Genomic DNA, 13,849 nt, shown 5'->3' on the forward strand with positions numbered 1-13,849 from the left:
CGCCTGGTCTCGTCGTCCTTCAGTGCACGGCCTCGGCCTGATAGAGGCCCGAATCTGGGTCTCTTCATAACTTCCTCAAGGTCAGAAGCCATGCCTTCTGTGCCTTTACGCACACCGTAAGTCTCAAATGCTTTGCCTGCTTGCCTTGTGGAACTGAGCAGCTGCTGGATCCTCAGACTTCCATTCACAGCTGCTGCCGACCATTGTTGGGAGTTGATTGTTGGGAGTTGGACTACAGACTGTAAGTCATCGATAAATTCCTTTACTACATAGAGACTACAATAAGTTCTGTGACTCTAGAGAACCCTGACTAATACAAAATCTATAAAATAATCCTCCTAGGGTTGGGATGCAGTTCGGTGGTAGAGTACTTGGCTAGCACTTATGCTAGGATTAGAGCCAATGCTCTGCTTCCCCAAGACCTTTGCTATGAACCAAAAGTCAGCTCAACTCAACAAAGTGCGGAGGGCTGAAGGAACCTGAGGCCTTCAATCACTCCTAGAACAGTGTAAGCCTGTCAAGCCAGTCCTCAGGAGGCGTTGCCAAGAGAATCACAAGTTCAAGGTCATCCTCAGCTACACAGAGAGTTTGAAGACAGCCTGGGGCAGATGAAATCATGTCTCCAAAAATAAAATAACAACAACAAAAACCCTTAGAATACTCTTCTCTCTCCCTAACCTCTATGTATCAGTTAGTTTTAAGTCTGAGGTGAAAAATCCACAAAGAACTCCCCCACAGGGCCCAGCACAGCTTGCTCAGGTTGCCCCCAGGAGCTGTGTACATCAGAAGAGAATTTCAAAGCTTTGTCAGATCAAGGAGGCCTTTCTGAAGCACAGCCACTCAAACGTTTACTCTAACAATACGCCCACAGACTTTAACTGAGCGCTCACCCCTCACTCCTCAGGACTTCATTAGCTGACAGTTTGGCAGCAGAACTCTGAGGCCCATTCTCCACCCAGCTCAAGCTGTGTGGGCACCTGGTGTTTACCCACCCTAGGAATGTCTACGCAGCAGTGCAAAAACTGAGGACTGAAAAGATGCTAGATCGGATTCTTCCACGAATAAAACAGTAACAATTGTCTCCTGCTCGGGGCTTCCCTAAGGGATTCGAATTGATCACTGATTTTCACCTGCTAGAGGACGGGATGCACTAAGTCAGTCCACTCAACTGAGAGGCTCAGGAGCTCACACAAAAATGGAAGTCATTTGGTTACACTAGAATATAAATCAACTTCATAAAGTCTTGCAGTGAGCCACAAGACAGCGAATTTTGGGCTGAAGCTGATGTCCATGTAACCAAAGAGCAAGGTCAAAGACGGGATTGCCTAGAAATTGTCCTTCCAACACCCCTGTAGGATATAGAGTCCCCTGACGACTGAGACAAACTGAATAGACATTTATGATGTGTTTTGGAGGGGTTTTAGTCATTTGCTATTTAAGTCCCTTTTTGAAGTAAGGTGCCTGAACCTGAAAATCTGCCACAGTCTCTCTCAGACAGACCATCTAGGCTAGTCAATGCCTCATGCTCACTGCTCAGGGGACTATGGTGAAAGGATTGTAAATTCAAAACCAGAATGGGCTACACAGGAGGACACTGTTTTTAAGAAAAGAAAAAGGCGGTGGTGGTGCACGCCTTTAATCCCAGCACTTGGGAGGCAGAGGCAGGCGGATTTCTGAGTTCGAGGCCAGCCTGGTCTACAGAGTGAGTTCCAGGATAGCCAGGGTTATACAGAGAAACCCTGTCTCGAAAAACAAAAACAAAAACAAAAAACAAAAAACAAAGAAAAAGAAAAAAGTTCAGGCTAAAGAGATGGAACCCTGGCTGCTCTTACAGAGGGCCTGAGTTCAATTCTTAACACCCACGTGGGAGCTCCCAACGGCTTGCAACTCTAGTTTCAGAAGATCTGACACCCTCACAGAGGCACATCCAGGAAAACCACCAATATGCATTTAACAAATATAAAAATAAGTCATTAAAATAATTTTTATAAGCTTTTGGGAAAAGTCCATATGCATCAGCTCTTAAAGACACTGGTCTGAAAAAGACAAGGCATGACAAATCAGAAGTGCTGCCACTTGGTGGAGGCTAGAGGCAGGCTGGCAAGCCGCGGTGCTGCGCTGTTATGGCTGCTTCTCTTCCTCCTCCAGCTGACTGGATTTGCCTCACCCTCACTTGTTCACTGTGACTCACACAAAGGAGGGCGAGACAGGGCCAGTGAATGAAGGGGTTGATGCACATGCATGAGGACTTATGACCTAAAACTATCTAAAGTTCAAGTGTGAAGGTGCATGCCTGTAACCCCAGTGGAGACAAGGTGGAGGCAGGCAGACCTCAGGGCCTTGATGCACATGTGTAGCCGGAACTGTCTCAAGATACTGGGGGGAAGGGGGAGCCACACACATGCACTGTGTGAGTGTACTGGAACATGATAGAAGATTCCCGATGTTGACCTCTAAAATCTACATATGCCCTCACAAGTGGGCATACCTACAAACATGCATGCACACACAAAATAAAAAATGTATATAAATAAAAGATACAAAGAAAATCACTCTGGAAACGAGTAGAAAAAAAAAATCTCCCGGGCTGGAGAGATGGCTCAGCGGGTAAGAGCACTGACTGCTCTTCGAAAGGTCCTGAGTTCAGATCCCAGCAACCACATGGTGGCTCACAACCACCCATAATGAGATCTGATGCCCTCTTCTGGTGTGCCTGAAGACAGCTACAGTGTACTCACATATAATAATAAATAAATCTTTAAAAAAAAAATCTCGACAAAAAAAAAAAAACATTTTTCTCATAAGCCTAATACATGACTTATTCAATCTTTAAGCTTCTGGCTACAGCTTCTAGAACCTACAGGAAAAAAATAAAAGTGAATGGAACTAGAAAGAAGCAGTAGAAAGAACGGGAAGTGCCTGAACACTCCGAGCTGCGCACCAACATGTGCTGTGGGTCAGCTTCTAGGCCCACTCGGTGTGTCCGTCCCTCTGAACGTCTCTTTCAATCTCCTTAAGTATATTAACCATGAGAGAAAAATGATGACTTAATTTCAAAATTACTTTCTCAACTACTATTTTATAGGCCTGAAGTAGTCCTAACCATAACATTATGGTTTGACATTATGGTATTAACATTATTACTTTGTTAGAGAGATTGTGTTTGTTTTTACTGTTTTTATATCTGAGGTCTCAGGAACTAACACAACAGCAAACACACACACACACACACACACACACACACACAAAGACTGAATTATGTTGCAAATTATGCAGTTTTCCCAAAAGTCAGAACATCAGACATTTTCTGATAAGTGAAAATAGAAATCAGAAGGCATTAATACCATCCTGATTCATAAGTCCATGGTGGTTTTAATGGATTCTCTTGATGGCAAAATAACGACATTTTGGCATTCTGAACAATATACTTGGAAGCACCTCTGTTCTTCAGAAACCACACACTGAGGAAGGTGTTCACTCAGTCCAGAGCAGAGGCATGATTCGTGGGAAGGCAGAACAGACGGCTTCTGTTATGGATACCCCAGAATCTGACGTTCTATCACTGCGACGACTCACTACTGCCAAAAAGCAAGCTGGGGAGGAAAGGGGTTTTGGCTTACACTCCTAGTTCATGGTCCATCACTGGAGGAAGTCAGGACAGAAACTCAAGCAAGCCTGGAATCTGGAGGCAGGAGCTGATGCAGAGGCCATAGAAGGGTGCTGCTAACCGGCTTGCTTCCCATGGCTTGCTCAATCTGCCTTCTTATAGATCCCAGGACCATCAGCCCAGGGATGACTGCACCCACACTGGGCTGGGCCCTCCCTCACTGATCGCTAATTGAGAAAGTGCCTCACAGCTGGATCTCATAGAGGCATTTCCTCAACTGAGACTCCTTCCCCTCTAATGACTCTAACACATACCAAGTTGACACTTAAACCAGCCAGTCCATCCAGGTACTGGTCTATGCGGGGCCAGCCATACTTGTGTTCACAACTGCCTCCATTCCCCTAGCCTATTTGATCAATGTATCCAGTTCCTGCTCCGCAGCAGGGGAAGGGTTAGCTTCCAAGGATATCCTGCATTCAGGCAGAGTGCCGAGGTTAGCCTCCATGTGAAATCTGCTCAGTGGAGACCTGGCTAGAAGACTTCACAATTGCTGCTGCTTCTCTCTCTGCCCACTTCAACCTTGTGAGACAAGCTGGCCGTCCCCTATTTTCTACTTATTTTCAATTCAGCAAAAGCAGAAAACAAGCTCTATGTCAGCTCAGGTCCAGGACTTCTCTGTCCTGGTTTGGGTATCAAATGCCCCTCAGAAGGGCTCACATACTGCAGGCTTGGGAACATCTGGAAACGTTTCAGTTAGGAACATCTAGCTGAAAGAAGTAGATTACTGGGGGGCAGGCCATTGAAAGCTACTCCTGCTCCCTCATCTACTATCCTGCTGTTTCCCATCTGCCATGGGGTCAACAGCTTTTCCACGCCCTTTACTGTCACCACAGGCCCAGAACCTAAGAGGCAAGGCCTCAGCTTGGGACCCTCTGAAACCATGAGCCAAAATGTATTTTCTGAAGTTGCTCCTTGGGTATTTTGATTATGGCTACAGTAAGCTAACCAACACCTCTATTCTCTGATATAGTTAGACATCCAAGCTGATACCTAACCCCAACGGATGCCAGATACTGTACATTAAAACACAAAGGGGACCAGGACAGAGGGACTATGTGTCCCTGCCCACACACGGAAATTCTAATACTTACCAGTCTAGACAAAGCTTTGGACCCTGCATAGATTATACCCACAAACAGCACCGAAGCAGGAAGCCACGTCAAAACATCAGATCTAAAAAGAGGAGGAGAAATCATAATGCTTTTGCTACCTCATGTTTGAAAAGACCCCATCCCCACCCCAGAGGCACCAACTCCTTCCACCAAGTTTGTCTAAATATCCTTGGGGGTGGGGGATGATATGTGACAGGTGCTCTTGATTCACAGAAAGAACAACACAGGCAAGTGAAGCCATTCAACACACAGCTCTGTCATATGACATCTGCTCAGCATTCAGGAACACCCCAAAACTGAGCATGGATAGGCCTTACTGCTGCTCAGGGAGACAACGATGCAGCACTAATTTTCAAGTATACTGATAGTTGTTTGTTTTTTTTTTAAAGACTGTTTACCTAACATGTTTTAAATAGCTCCATGGAAATAAACTTTGAACCAAAAAAATTTTAAAAAAGTTTTTAAATAATAAATCTTGGAACTTCAACAGGGTGGTCCTATTCTGGCTTCTTCAGACTTTAACCTGGAATTTTAGAGAGCCCTGAAGGCTTTGAAAGGTACACTTCTTTGGCTCAAGTTGACCATACTAGGATCTGACTTTTCATTATAGTCTAGAATCTCGTCCTCCTCAAAATTAATAAATCAGCTATGGGTGGTGGCACACACCTTTAATGTCAAGCACTTGGGAGGCAGAGACAGGCAGATCTTTATGAATTGGGGGCCAGCCTGATCTATACAATGAGTTCCAGGACAGCCAGAACTACATACTGAAATCTTATCTCAAAAAAACAAAATCAGGGGCTGGCAAGATGGCTCAGCAGGTAAGAGCACCGACTGTTCTCCCCAAGGTCCTGAGTTCGGATACCAGCAACCACATGGTGGCTCACAACCCCCCATAATGAGAATGGATGCCCTCTTCTGGTGCATCTGAAGACAGCCACAATGAATGACGCTGGAGCGAGTGGGGCCAGAGTGAGCGGGGACCAGAGCAAGTGGGGCCGGCAGAGGTCCTGAGTTCAATTCCCAGTAGCCACACACATGATGGCTCACAGCCATCTATACAGCTACAGTGTACTCATACACATAAAATAAATAAAATAAATCTTTAAAAAAAAAAACAAAATCAAAAACAGAAAACTCCCATAAACAAACAGAGAAGCGCGGGACACAGGGCACATGTTTCATGGGGCTGCCACTTGTCTCCTCTCACTTTGTAAGCAACGCTGCTCTGCTGCTTAAGGTCCCCAGAGTCAGGCTCAAAATTAATAAAAATAAGTAAAGCTGTTTGAGCCATAGAGAGTGTGATCATCCCACCGTGCTCAGTGAACACCACTGGGGCCGTGGCACGCTCACAGAGTCCTCCCGTTTACTGTCCAGGACAAGCAGTGAGCAGACTCGGACCCAGCACAGCAGCGTTCCCAGGCTCCAGGAAGGCCTCTGAATCTTACTGACTATATGACTCACTTCAGCAAACGCTTATAGCAACTTCTAAAGTTCTCAGACTCACTGTGAACAGTGGCCTCGCAGTATTTAGTGAGCTTGTGCGGCCAATCAGGCACCAGGTCACATGTTCTTCATTCTACTTTTTTTTTTTTAATGGCCTTTTGTATGTTGGACTACTGTGTGTGCAGTGCCCACAGAGGTCAGAAGAGGGCATCAGATCCTCATAGACTGGAGTTATGGAAGGTTGTGAGTTGGACATGTGGGTGTTGGGAATCCAATCCAGGGGCTCTGGACCAGTAGCCAGTGTCCCTAACCTCTAAGTCTTTCCAGTCCCATGCTACACTGTTTAAACTCCACACACTAAGGGCTATGGAGAAGGCTCAGTTAGCAAGTTACCTGGTATGCAAATATAAGGATCTGAGTAAGATCCCCAGTTACCCATGGAGAATCTGGGTGTAGTAGTGCACACCTCTAATCCCAGCACTGGACCCTTAGGGCTTGATGGCCAGTCTGGGTGAATCTGAGAGAGCCCTATCTCAAAGAAATAAAAGGTAGACAGTTTGGGAGGCAGAGGCAGGCGGATTTCTGAGTTCGAGGCCAGCCTGGTCTACAGAGTGAGTTCCAGGACAGCCAGGGCTGCACAGAGAAACCCTGTCTCAAAAAAACAAAAAATAAAAAATAAAAAAGGTAGACAGTGATTAAAGAAGATACCCAATGCCAACCTCTGGCCTTGTGCATATATACACAAATAAAAAAATCCATAACAGTCTCATGAAGATGCCTGACATAACAGTTAACACTGTCAACTGAACACTTTTCAATTTTATGACAGGAGAAAGCCATCCCCATCTGTCCATTCTATTTGGTACTTTCATACAGTACCTAGTCAATTACACACATAGCCATAAGAAAGTTCTCCCTTCTCAGATACTGAAAAGCATCCTAGTGGGACACTATAGTCAGGCTCTCTCACCTGTGCTACTGCACGAAGTATGTCATTGCTTTTCTTTTTGATTTTACAGGGAGTCACAGTTAAGAGATGGCATAAATCTCCGAAGAGTTTTTGAACTTTGGACTATTAACATGGTTGAGACTGTGATAGACTATGGAGACTTTTGAAGTTGGACTGAATGCATTTCTGCATTATGATATGGCTACCAGCCTATGTGGGCTAGTAAGTGGGATGTGATGGTTTGAATAAAAATGCCCCCCATTCGCTCTTAGGGAGTGGTGCTACTAGGAGGTGTGTCCTTGGTGGAGTGGGCATGTCCTAGTTGGAGAAAGTGTGGCACTGGGAATGAATGGGGCTTTGAGGTTTCAGATGGTAAAGCCAAGCCCCATGTCACTCTCTCTTCCTGCTGCCTTCCTATCCGGATGTAGAACTCTCAGGTACTTCTTCAGAACCATGTCTGTCTACATACTATCATGCTTCCTGTCACGATGACTAAACCTCTGAACCTTTTAAGATAGCTGCAATTAAGTGTTTTCCTTTAAGAGTTGACACGGACCAGGTAGTGGTGGCGCACGCCTTTAATCCCAATACTTGGGAGGCAGAGGCAGGTGGATTTCTGAGTTCGAGGCCAGCCTGGTCTACAAAGTGAGTTGCAGGGCAGCCAGGGCTACACAAAGAAACTCTGTCTCAAAAAAAAAAAAAAAAAAAAAAAAAAAAAAACCCAACGGGGGAAAAAAGAGTTGACACGGGCATGGTGTCTCTTCATAACCATAAAACCCATACTAGGATACCTTAGTCCAGTGCCAGTCCCAGTGAGACTTATCTGTCTCAGTGCCTTCTCAAGTTAGGCTAGACCAAAACCTACAGTACTCTCTGTTTAGTTTAGTATATTGAACGCTTGTTTGCCTTTGCTTTTGCTTTGAGATGAAGTCTCAATTAGCCCACAAAGGCCTTGAACTTACTATTTAGCCACCGCTGACTTTGAATTCCTGATTCTCCTACATTCACCTCTCATACTTCAGTGTTACAGGCATGCCCCACCATGCCTTGTTTGATTTTCTACTTACAAAAAGTATACAAATACAAGGTGTCCTTGAGAACAACAGAGCCTTTCGTGGGGAGGTAGGACTCTGGAAAACTCAGTGGCCACTGTGGTGGTTTAATAAGAACGGCCCCCATACACTCATGTATTTGAATGCTTAGGGAGTGGCACTATTTGAAAGGATTAGAAGGTATGGCCTTATTGGGGTAAAAGTGCCTTGTTGGAAGAAATGTCCCTGGGGGTAAGCACTGAGGTTTCGAAGGCCCCTGTCAGACCCAGTGCCTCTCTCTCCCTGCTGCCTAAGGATCCGGCGGTAGACCTCTCAGCTGCTTCTCCAGCACCATGTCGGCCTTGTACCACCATGCTTTCTGTCATGATGAAAATGGACTAACCCTCGGAAACTGTAAGCCAGCCTCAGTGAAAGGCTTTCTTTTGTAAGAGTTGCTATGGTCACGGTGTCTCTTCACAGCATAGAACACTGATTAAAATAACTTTCTGATTCTTGTCTCTAATATTCAAAGAATAAAACTCAGGAGGCCAGGGAGAGCTGAAGACAAAGTTCACTTCCTAGCATCTAGATCACGTAGCTCACAACTGCCTACAACTCTAGCTCCAAAGGCTCCAAAGGGACCTGCACACTTGTAACACACATGTAACTCACATAGACGCACACATAAGTAAAAATTAAAATAAAAATAGTGAAATTCATGAACCTCAAAGGATCAGTTGTAGAGAGAAATTTATTTTAGATTCATAGGTAAGAGCTTAAGGAATTGGGGAAGAGGAAGAGAGAGAGGGAGGGGAAGAAGGAGAGAGAGAAAGAGAGAGAAAGAGAGAGAGAGAGAGAGAGAGAGAGAGAGAGAGAGAGAGAGAGAGAGAGAGAAAGCACGAGAGCGCTCCCATATAACAGGAGGGGTCCAAGAAATAAGGTTGCTTTCAAGGTAATAGTCTGGGGGCTTTAAAAGGACTTCTAGCAGAAGCCAGCATAAGGCAAGGAGAGGATGCACTGTTAGCCCAGGTGGCCCATCCGGGTGGGTGTCCAGGGGCCTCCTCTCACTTTCAGTCACAGAGCCACTAAGGCCTCTACCCAGACCACAACTGAGAAAAGGCCTCTGGCCTTAACACCAGGCGGTGGTGGCGCATGCCATTAATCCCAGCACTTGGGAGGCAGAGGCAGGTAGATTTCTGAGTTCGAGGCCAGACTGGTCTACAAAGTGAGTTCCAGGACAGCCAGGGCTACACAGAGAAACCCTGTCTCAAAAACAAACAAACAAACAAAAAAGATCGGGCCATAAGATATAAGCCACCCTATCAGGCATTTTCTTAAGTAATGACCGATGAAGGAAGGCCTAGTCCACTATAAGTGAGCTTATCTCTGAACTGATGGTCCTGGGTTCTATGGGAAAGCAGACTGAACAAGCCCTGAGGAGCAAGGCAGTAAGCGGCATCCTTCTGTGGGCTCTGCACTAGCCTCTGCCTCCAGGTTCCTGCCCTGCTTGACTTGTTTCAGTGATGGACTAGAGTATGGAAGTACAAGCCAAGTAAACCCTTTCCTCCCCAGCTTGCTTTTGATCACGGTATTTCACCGTAGCAATAGTTACCCTAACTAAGACAAGGATATAACACAGAGAAAGGGACCACAGCCGACTTCTGGCATCCTCAGACCGGTTCCTTTGGGATCCCTGGCCTACTTGACCAGTTGTTAACTCCTGTTGTCATCAAAGGTTGTCAACTCACACAGATGCACACCGATCTCAGGTCACTTCCTATTGAACAGCTGGTAAACAAGACCAGATTCTGAAGTCAGGTCTACCCAGCTCTAAGAGTCCAGTCATGCCTTAGCGCCATGCCACACAACCCTCATGCTCTAATAGAGACAAGACTATAGACAGGTAAGTTGCAAGCACAATAGGTGTTTTGTGTCCGATAAAAAAGCTAACAGGAATATAATTCTCCATCACCACCTGAAATAACAGGCGTCTGTATCTCCAACCTAAAGGTGAGCAGAGAGAAGAGTGTGCCAGCGCCACCCTCAGGGGCCAGGAGACACTACAGATGGTGGCCATTCCCTAGGAAAAAGCTTTCCCACTTCTGACTAAGCTCACAAGGATCAAAGGCAATGGAACACAAACCCACAGCAGGCTGTGCTCCAGCTGCGCAGTGCTCAAGGCGAGCCAGCTGCTGGCTGGGCTGCAGCAGGCCCAAGGCTGTGGAATGTGAGGTCAGTGAAGTCCCAGACCTCTGCACCAGAGTCCGTCTTAAAATAAACAAAGGAAACGCCACTGCCTTACAGACTCCAAGAAATACAAGTCTTGCGCTGGCTGAGGATGTGAGGACCAGAAACCGGCTCCGAAACACAAAGGCAAACTTCACGGGATACACAGGAGACTCCTGGGAAGTGTAGCGTGGAGGCTGAGCGAGCATTTTGTTCCAAACATCGAGGCCAGGACCCCGGCATAGGACATTGTGGCTTATAATGACCCCATCCTGACCTGCCATCTCACTTGGGGCTAACAAGCAAGGGTAATATGTGCCCATGAGACAGTGTTTGCCCCTCCAGCCTTCAGGGTGCCGGCATTTTCCTTGGACCTTCAGACACGGTTGGGGAGAAGAGGTGATGAAACTGGCCTGACTTCCGAAAGAGGCACCCATGTCCTTCACTTTAGCTTTCAGACTGCATAAATGGACTCCTCCAAAAAAACTGAATTACCCCAGCAGTCATAAACTGGAAAAGGAGAATGCCTAGGCCAGCCAGAAAAGACACTTCCTAACAGAAAGAGAGGTACAATCTGTTAGGTGACATTACAGAAAGAAGACTGAATAGGTCAATGGTGGGCAGGGTTACACATTGCACTGACAGTGCAGTAATTGTAACCTAAGGGCTTTAGGACCCTGAAGAAGATCTTGGTGGAGAGCATGATTCCTTTGTCACTCTTTGTCACTCCTCCCAGTATGGTCACAGAGAATAAATCATCTTTTTCTAGCTTTCACTATTAATTTAGCTATTTTAATTGGATTGCTGTGGACAGAGAACTAAACCTGGCTTATCAGAGCACAGGCTGTGACCCTAAATCCATTACAGCTGGCTGTGGAGACACTTGGCCCCTCTGAACAGGGAGAACTTGCCATCCTGGACCACACTCTGATGTTAAAAAAAAACCACTGTAGGCTTAGTGTGGTATACACCTATAATCCCAGCAGAGACAGGTCTCTGAGTTCACAGCCTGATCTACACAGCAAGTTCCAGGGCAGTCAGAGCTACATAGAGAAACCCTGTCTCAAAAACCAGAAAACAAAAGAAAAAACACTACAATTATAACCCAGGATGTGCCAGAAAGCAGTCAGACCCAGCAGGCTTCTCCCAGGGCCCAATGTTATGCATGGTTAACACTTCAACAACACTTCAACAACAGCAGGGTCTTATTACACACACATATTGTCTCATAACCTCCTCAACGTCACACTCCCCATGGCAAAAAGCCACACCCAGCTTACTGACATGGAATTAATGACAACTGACTGCCTTAGTAATAACTGAACAATTGCATGAATGTTGTGTGGTTGGATATTTATGTCAATCTTGCATTGTTTACTATCCCAATACCATATGAGTATAATTGAATACATTATTTTCTCATATTTGTGATGGTTTCATAATACCCAGGGTAAGTGCCCAGAAATGCTGTTCAAAGATACAGACCCTGAAGTTTACAAAATCACTTTGTAAAGGAATCACACTGACCCGGCCACCTTTAAAGGCCTAACCCTGAGTTAAGAGCCAAGGTCCTGAACATTAGGAATAGAGGAGGTTCTTCTCATTCATCAGCTGGGGCATCTGGGCTTCTTACATGGGCTAATTCTTTCATTAACATATTTGCCCACAAAGGAAACAAAATAGAGTTGAAGTCCGTGGTGGTCCTGGCAGGGTCTCAGGTCCCTTCAGCATCTGGGCCTCTGGGGACTGCTAAGCCAGTGAGAGTGTTCATGTGCATGGTTGCTTGCACATGTATGTGTTTGCATGAGGGTAGAGGATCAACTCCTGAGCAGAGGTACCATCACTTTGAAGCATCTCTTGCCCAGGGGTCTGGTTTGAAAACTGCCAATCTGTCAAGCCCCTTAAGTGACTGGAAGCCCAGACAGTGCATCTCACTTGAATCACAGGTCTGTTTTCCATCCACACATGCACCTCACCATTGGCATACATGATAAGACTGTTATTACTGAGAGAAAGCCTAATTAAATTAAATCACTTGTTTTTTAAATAGAGCATGCCTTATCGAGAGAACATCTGCTTCCTGCACACACTCTGCAGTGTTTTGTTCAGGGTGCCTGGAGGGCTCCTCAAATGGGATTCTCAAAAATTCTGCATTCTATTGACATCTAGTGGACATCAAGTAACTTCCAAACATGAAATAAAGAGCCATGACAGTTGACCACTGACACCCCATCATTGTAAAGCCAGTGCTTGCTCTACAGGGGAAAGGACCTTGGCATATGCCTTTCTGTCTTGTGTGTGGATACATACATGTTCGTATGAGTACACATGCCGTGCGTGTGCATGTGGAGGCCAGAGGTCAACCTCAGATGTCTTCATCAATTGTTCTGCACCTTACTTTTTTGAGACAGGGTCTTTCACCAAAGCTGGATTTCACTGATTCTGCTAGCCTGGCTGACCAGTGAGTTCCATCTTTTCTCTCTATCCCCATTACATACCCCCATACATACCCCAGTGCTGGGCTTGCAGGCAAGCAAGAACTTTAACAACTCAATTGTCTGCCAGCAACTTCTGGGTAGATGGGAGAGGTTAGAGGGAAAAAAGCAAGGAGGCAAACGGTGTAACCAAATTATAATCTCAAAAAAAATTAAAATAAGTAATTTTTAAATAAAAAATAATTTAAAACTTGAAAAGGCCATGTATTGTTTTCCATGCACTCCCTCTGCTTCATGCTTGCAGACCAAGATGTGAACTCTCAGCTATTCCTGCCGTCAAGCCTCTGCTTGGCCATCAAGGACCCTGACCCTGTAGAACTGTAAACCCACCACAAACCCTTCCTTCGGTATGTTGTTTTGGTTCTGGTGTTTTATCACAGCGAAAGAAAAGTAACTGATACATTGGAACTATTCTTAACTATTCTGCAAATAGAAATAATTTAATAAAATTTCCAAGAATATTTAGAGCTGCTCCAGTAAGTTATCTGGAGTGATCCTTAGACCGAAAATAAAGGCAAATTACTTTGGCATTGTAACTCATATGTCTCTAGTAATTTTAATATCATATGACTTGCACTGTTCAAAATTTGTCTCATAAAATCATTGAACCTCAAGGGTGGTTTCCTGGTACAACTCAATACACATTAAAGCAAGTGTGCGTGAGCCACGAGTCAGTTACATAGCCACTATTGTACCTTAGACTGCTGTGGATCTCCACCCATCCCAGCTTCCATGACATGTGAAGCAAAAGTCCACCAACGAATGTCTGCCACCTGGAAAGGATGAATGTGAAGATGAGTAAGTCCAGGCCTGCAGAGTCCAGCTCTATCCAGTCATGACAGAACTGCTGATGTCGTCACTACATACTTCCAACCCTTCCCCTCTTCTCTCCCATTTTCCCTCAGATGACTCCAACTTTCCAG

General features: G+C 45.4%; 1 protein-coding gene across 5 annotated transcripts in view; it reads right to left on the reverse strand.

Moving 5' to 3' along the window:
* The window catches only part of Tmem241 (transmembrane protein 241), a 136,044-nt gene that overhangs the window by 113,449 nt on the left and 8,746 nt on the right, over positions 1-13,849 (reverse strand). For 4 of the 5 annotated variants that reach the window (XM_031364974.1, XM_031364972.1, XM_031364969.1 and 1 more), the window contains exons 4-5: positions 13,622-13,699; positions 4,759-4,840 (exon numbers count right to left, since the gene is read on the reverse strand). In XM_031364974.1, the coding sequence (XP_031220834.1) occupies positions 4,759-4,840; positions 13,622-13,699 (160 nt within the window). The remainder of the gene's footprint in view (positions 1-4,758; positions 4,841-13,621; positions 13,700-13,849) is intronic. The other variant, XM_031364973.1, reaches the window with a different exon arrangement.

Source organism: Mastomys coucha, unplaced genomic scaffold (assembly GCF_008632895.1).
Source record: "Mastomys coucha isolate ucsf_1 unplaced genomic scaffold, UCSF_Mcou_1 pScaffold13, whole genome shotgun sequence".
Taxonomy (NCBI): Eukaryota; Metazoa; Chordata; class Mammalia; order Rodentia; family Muridae; genus Mastomys; species Mastomys coucha.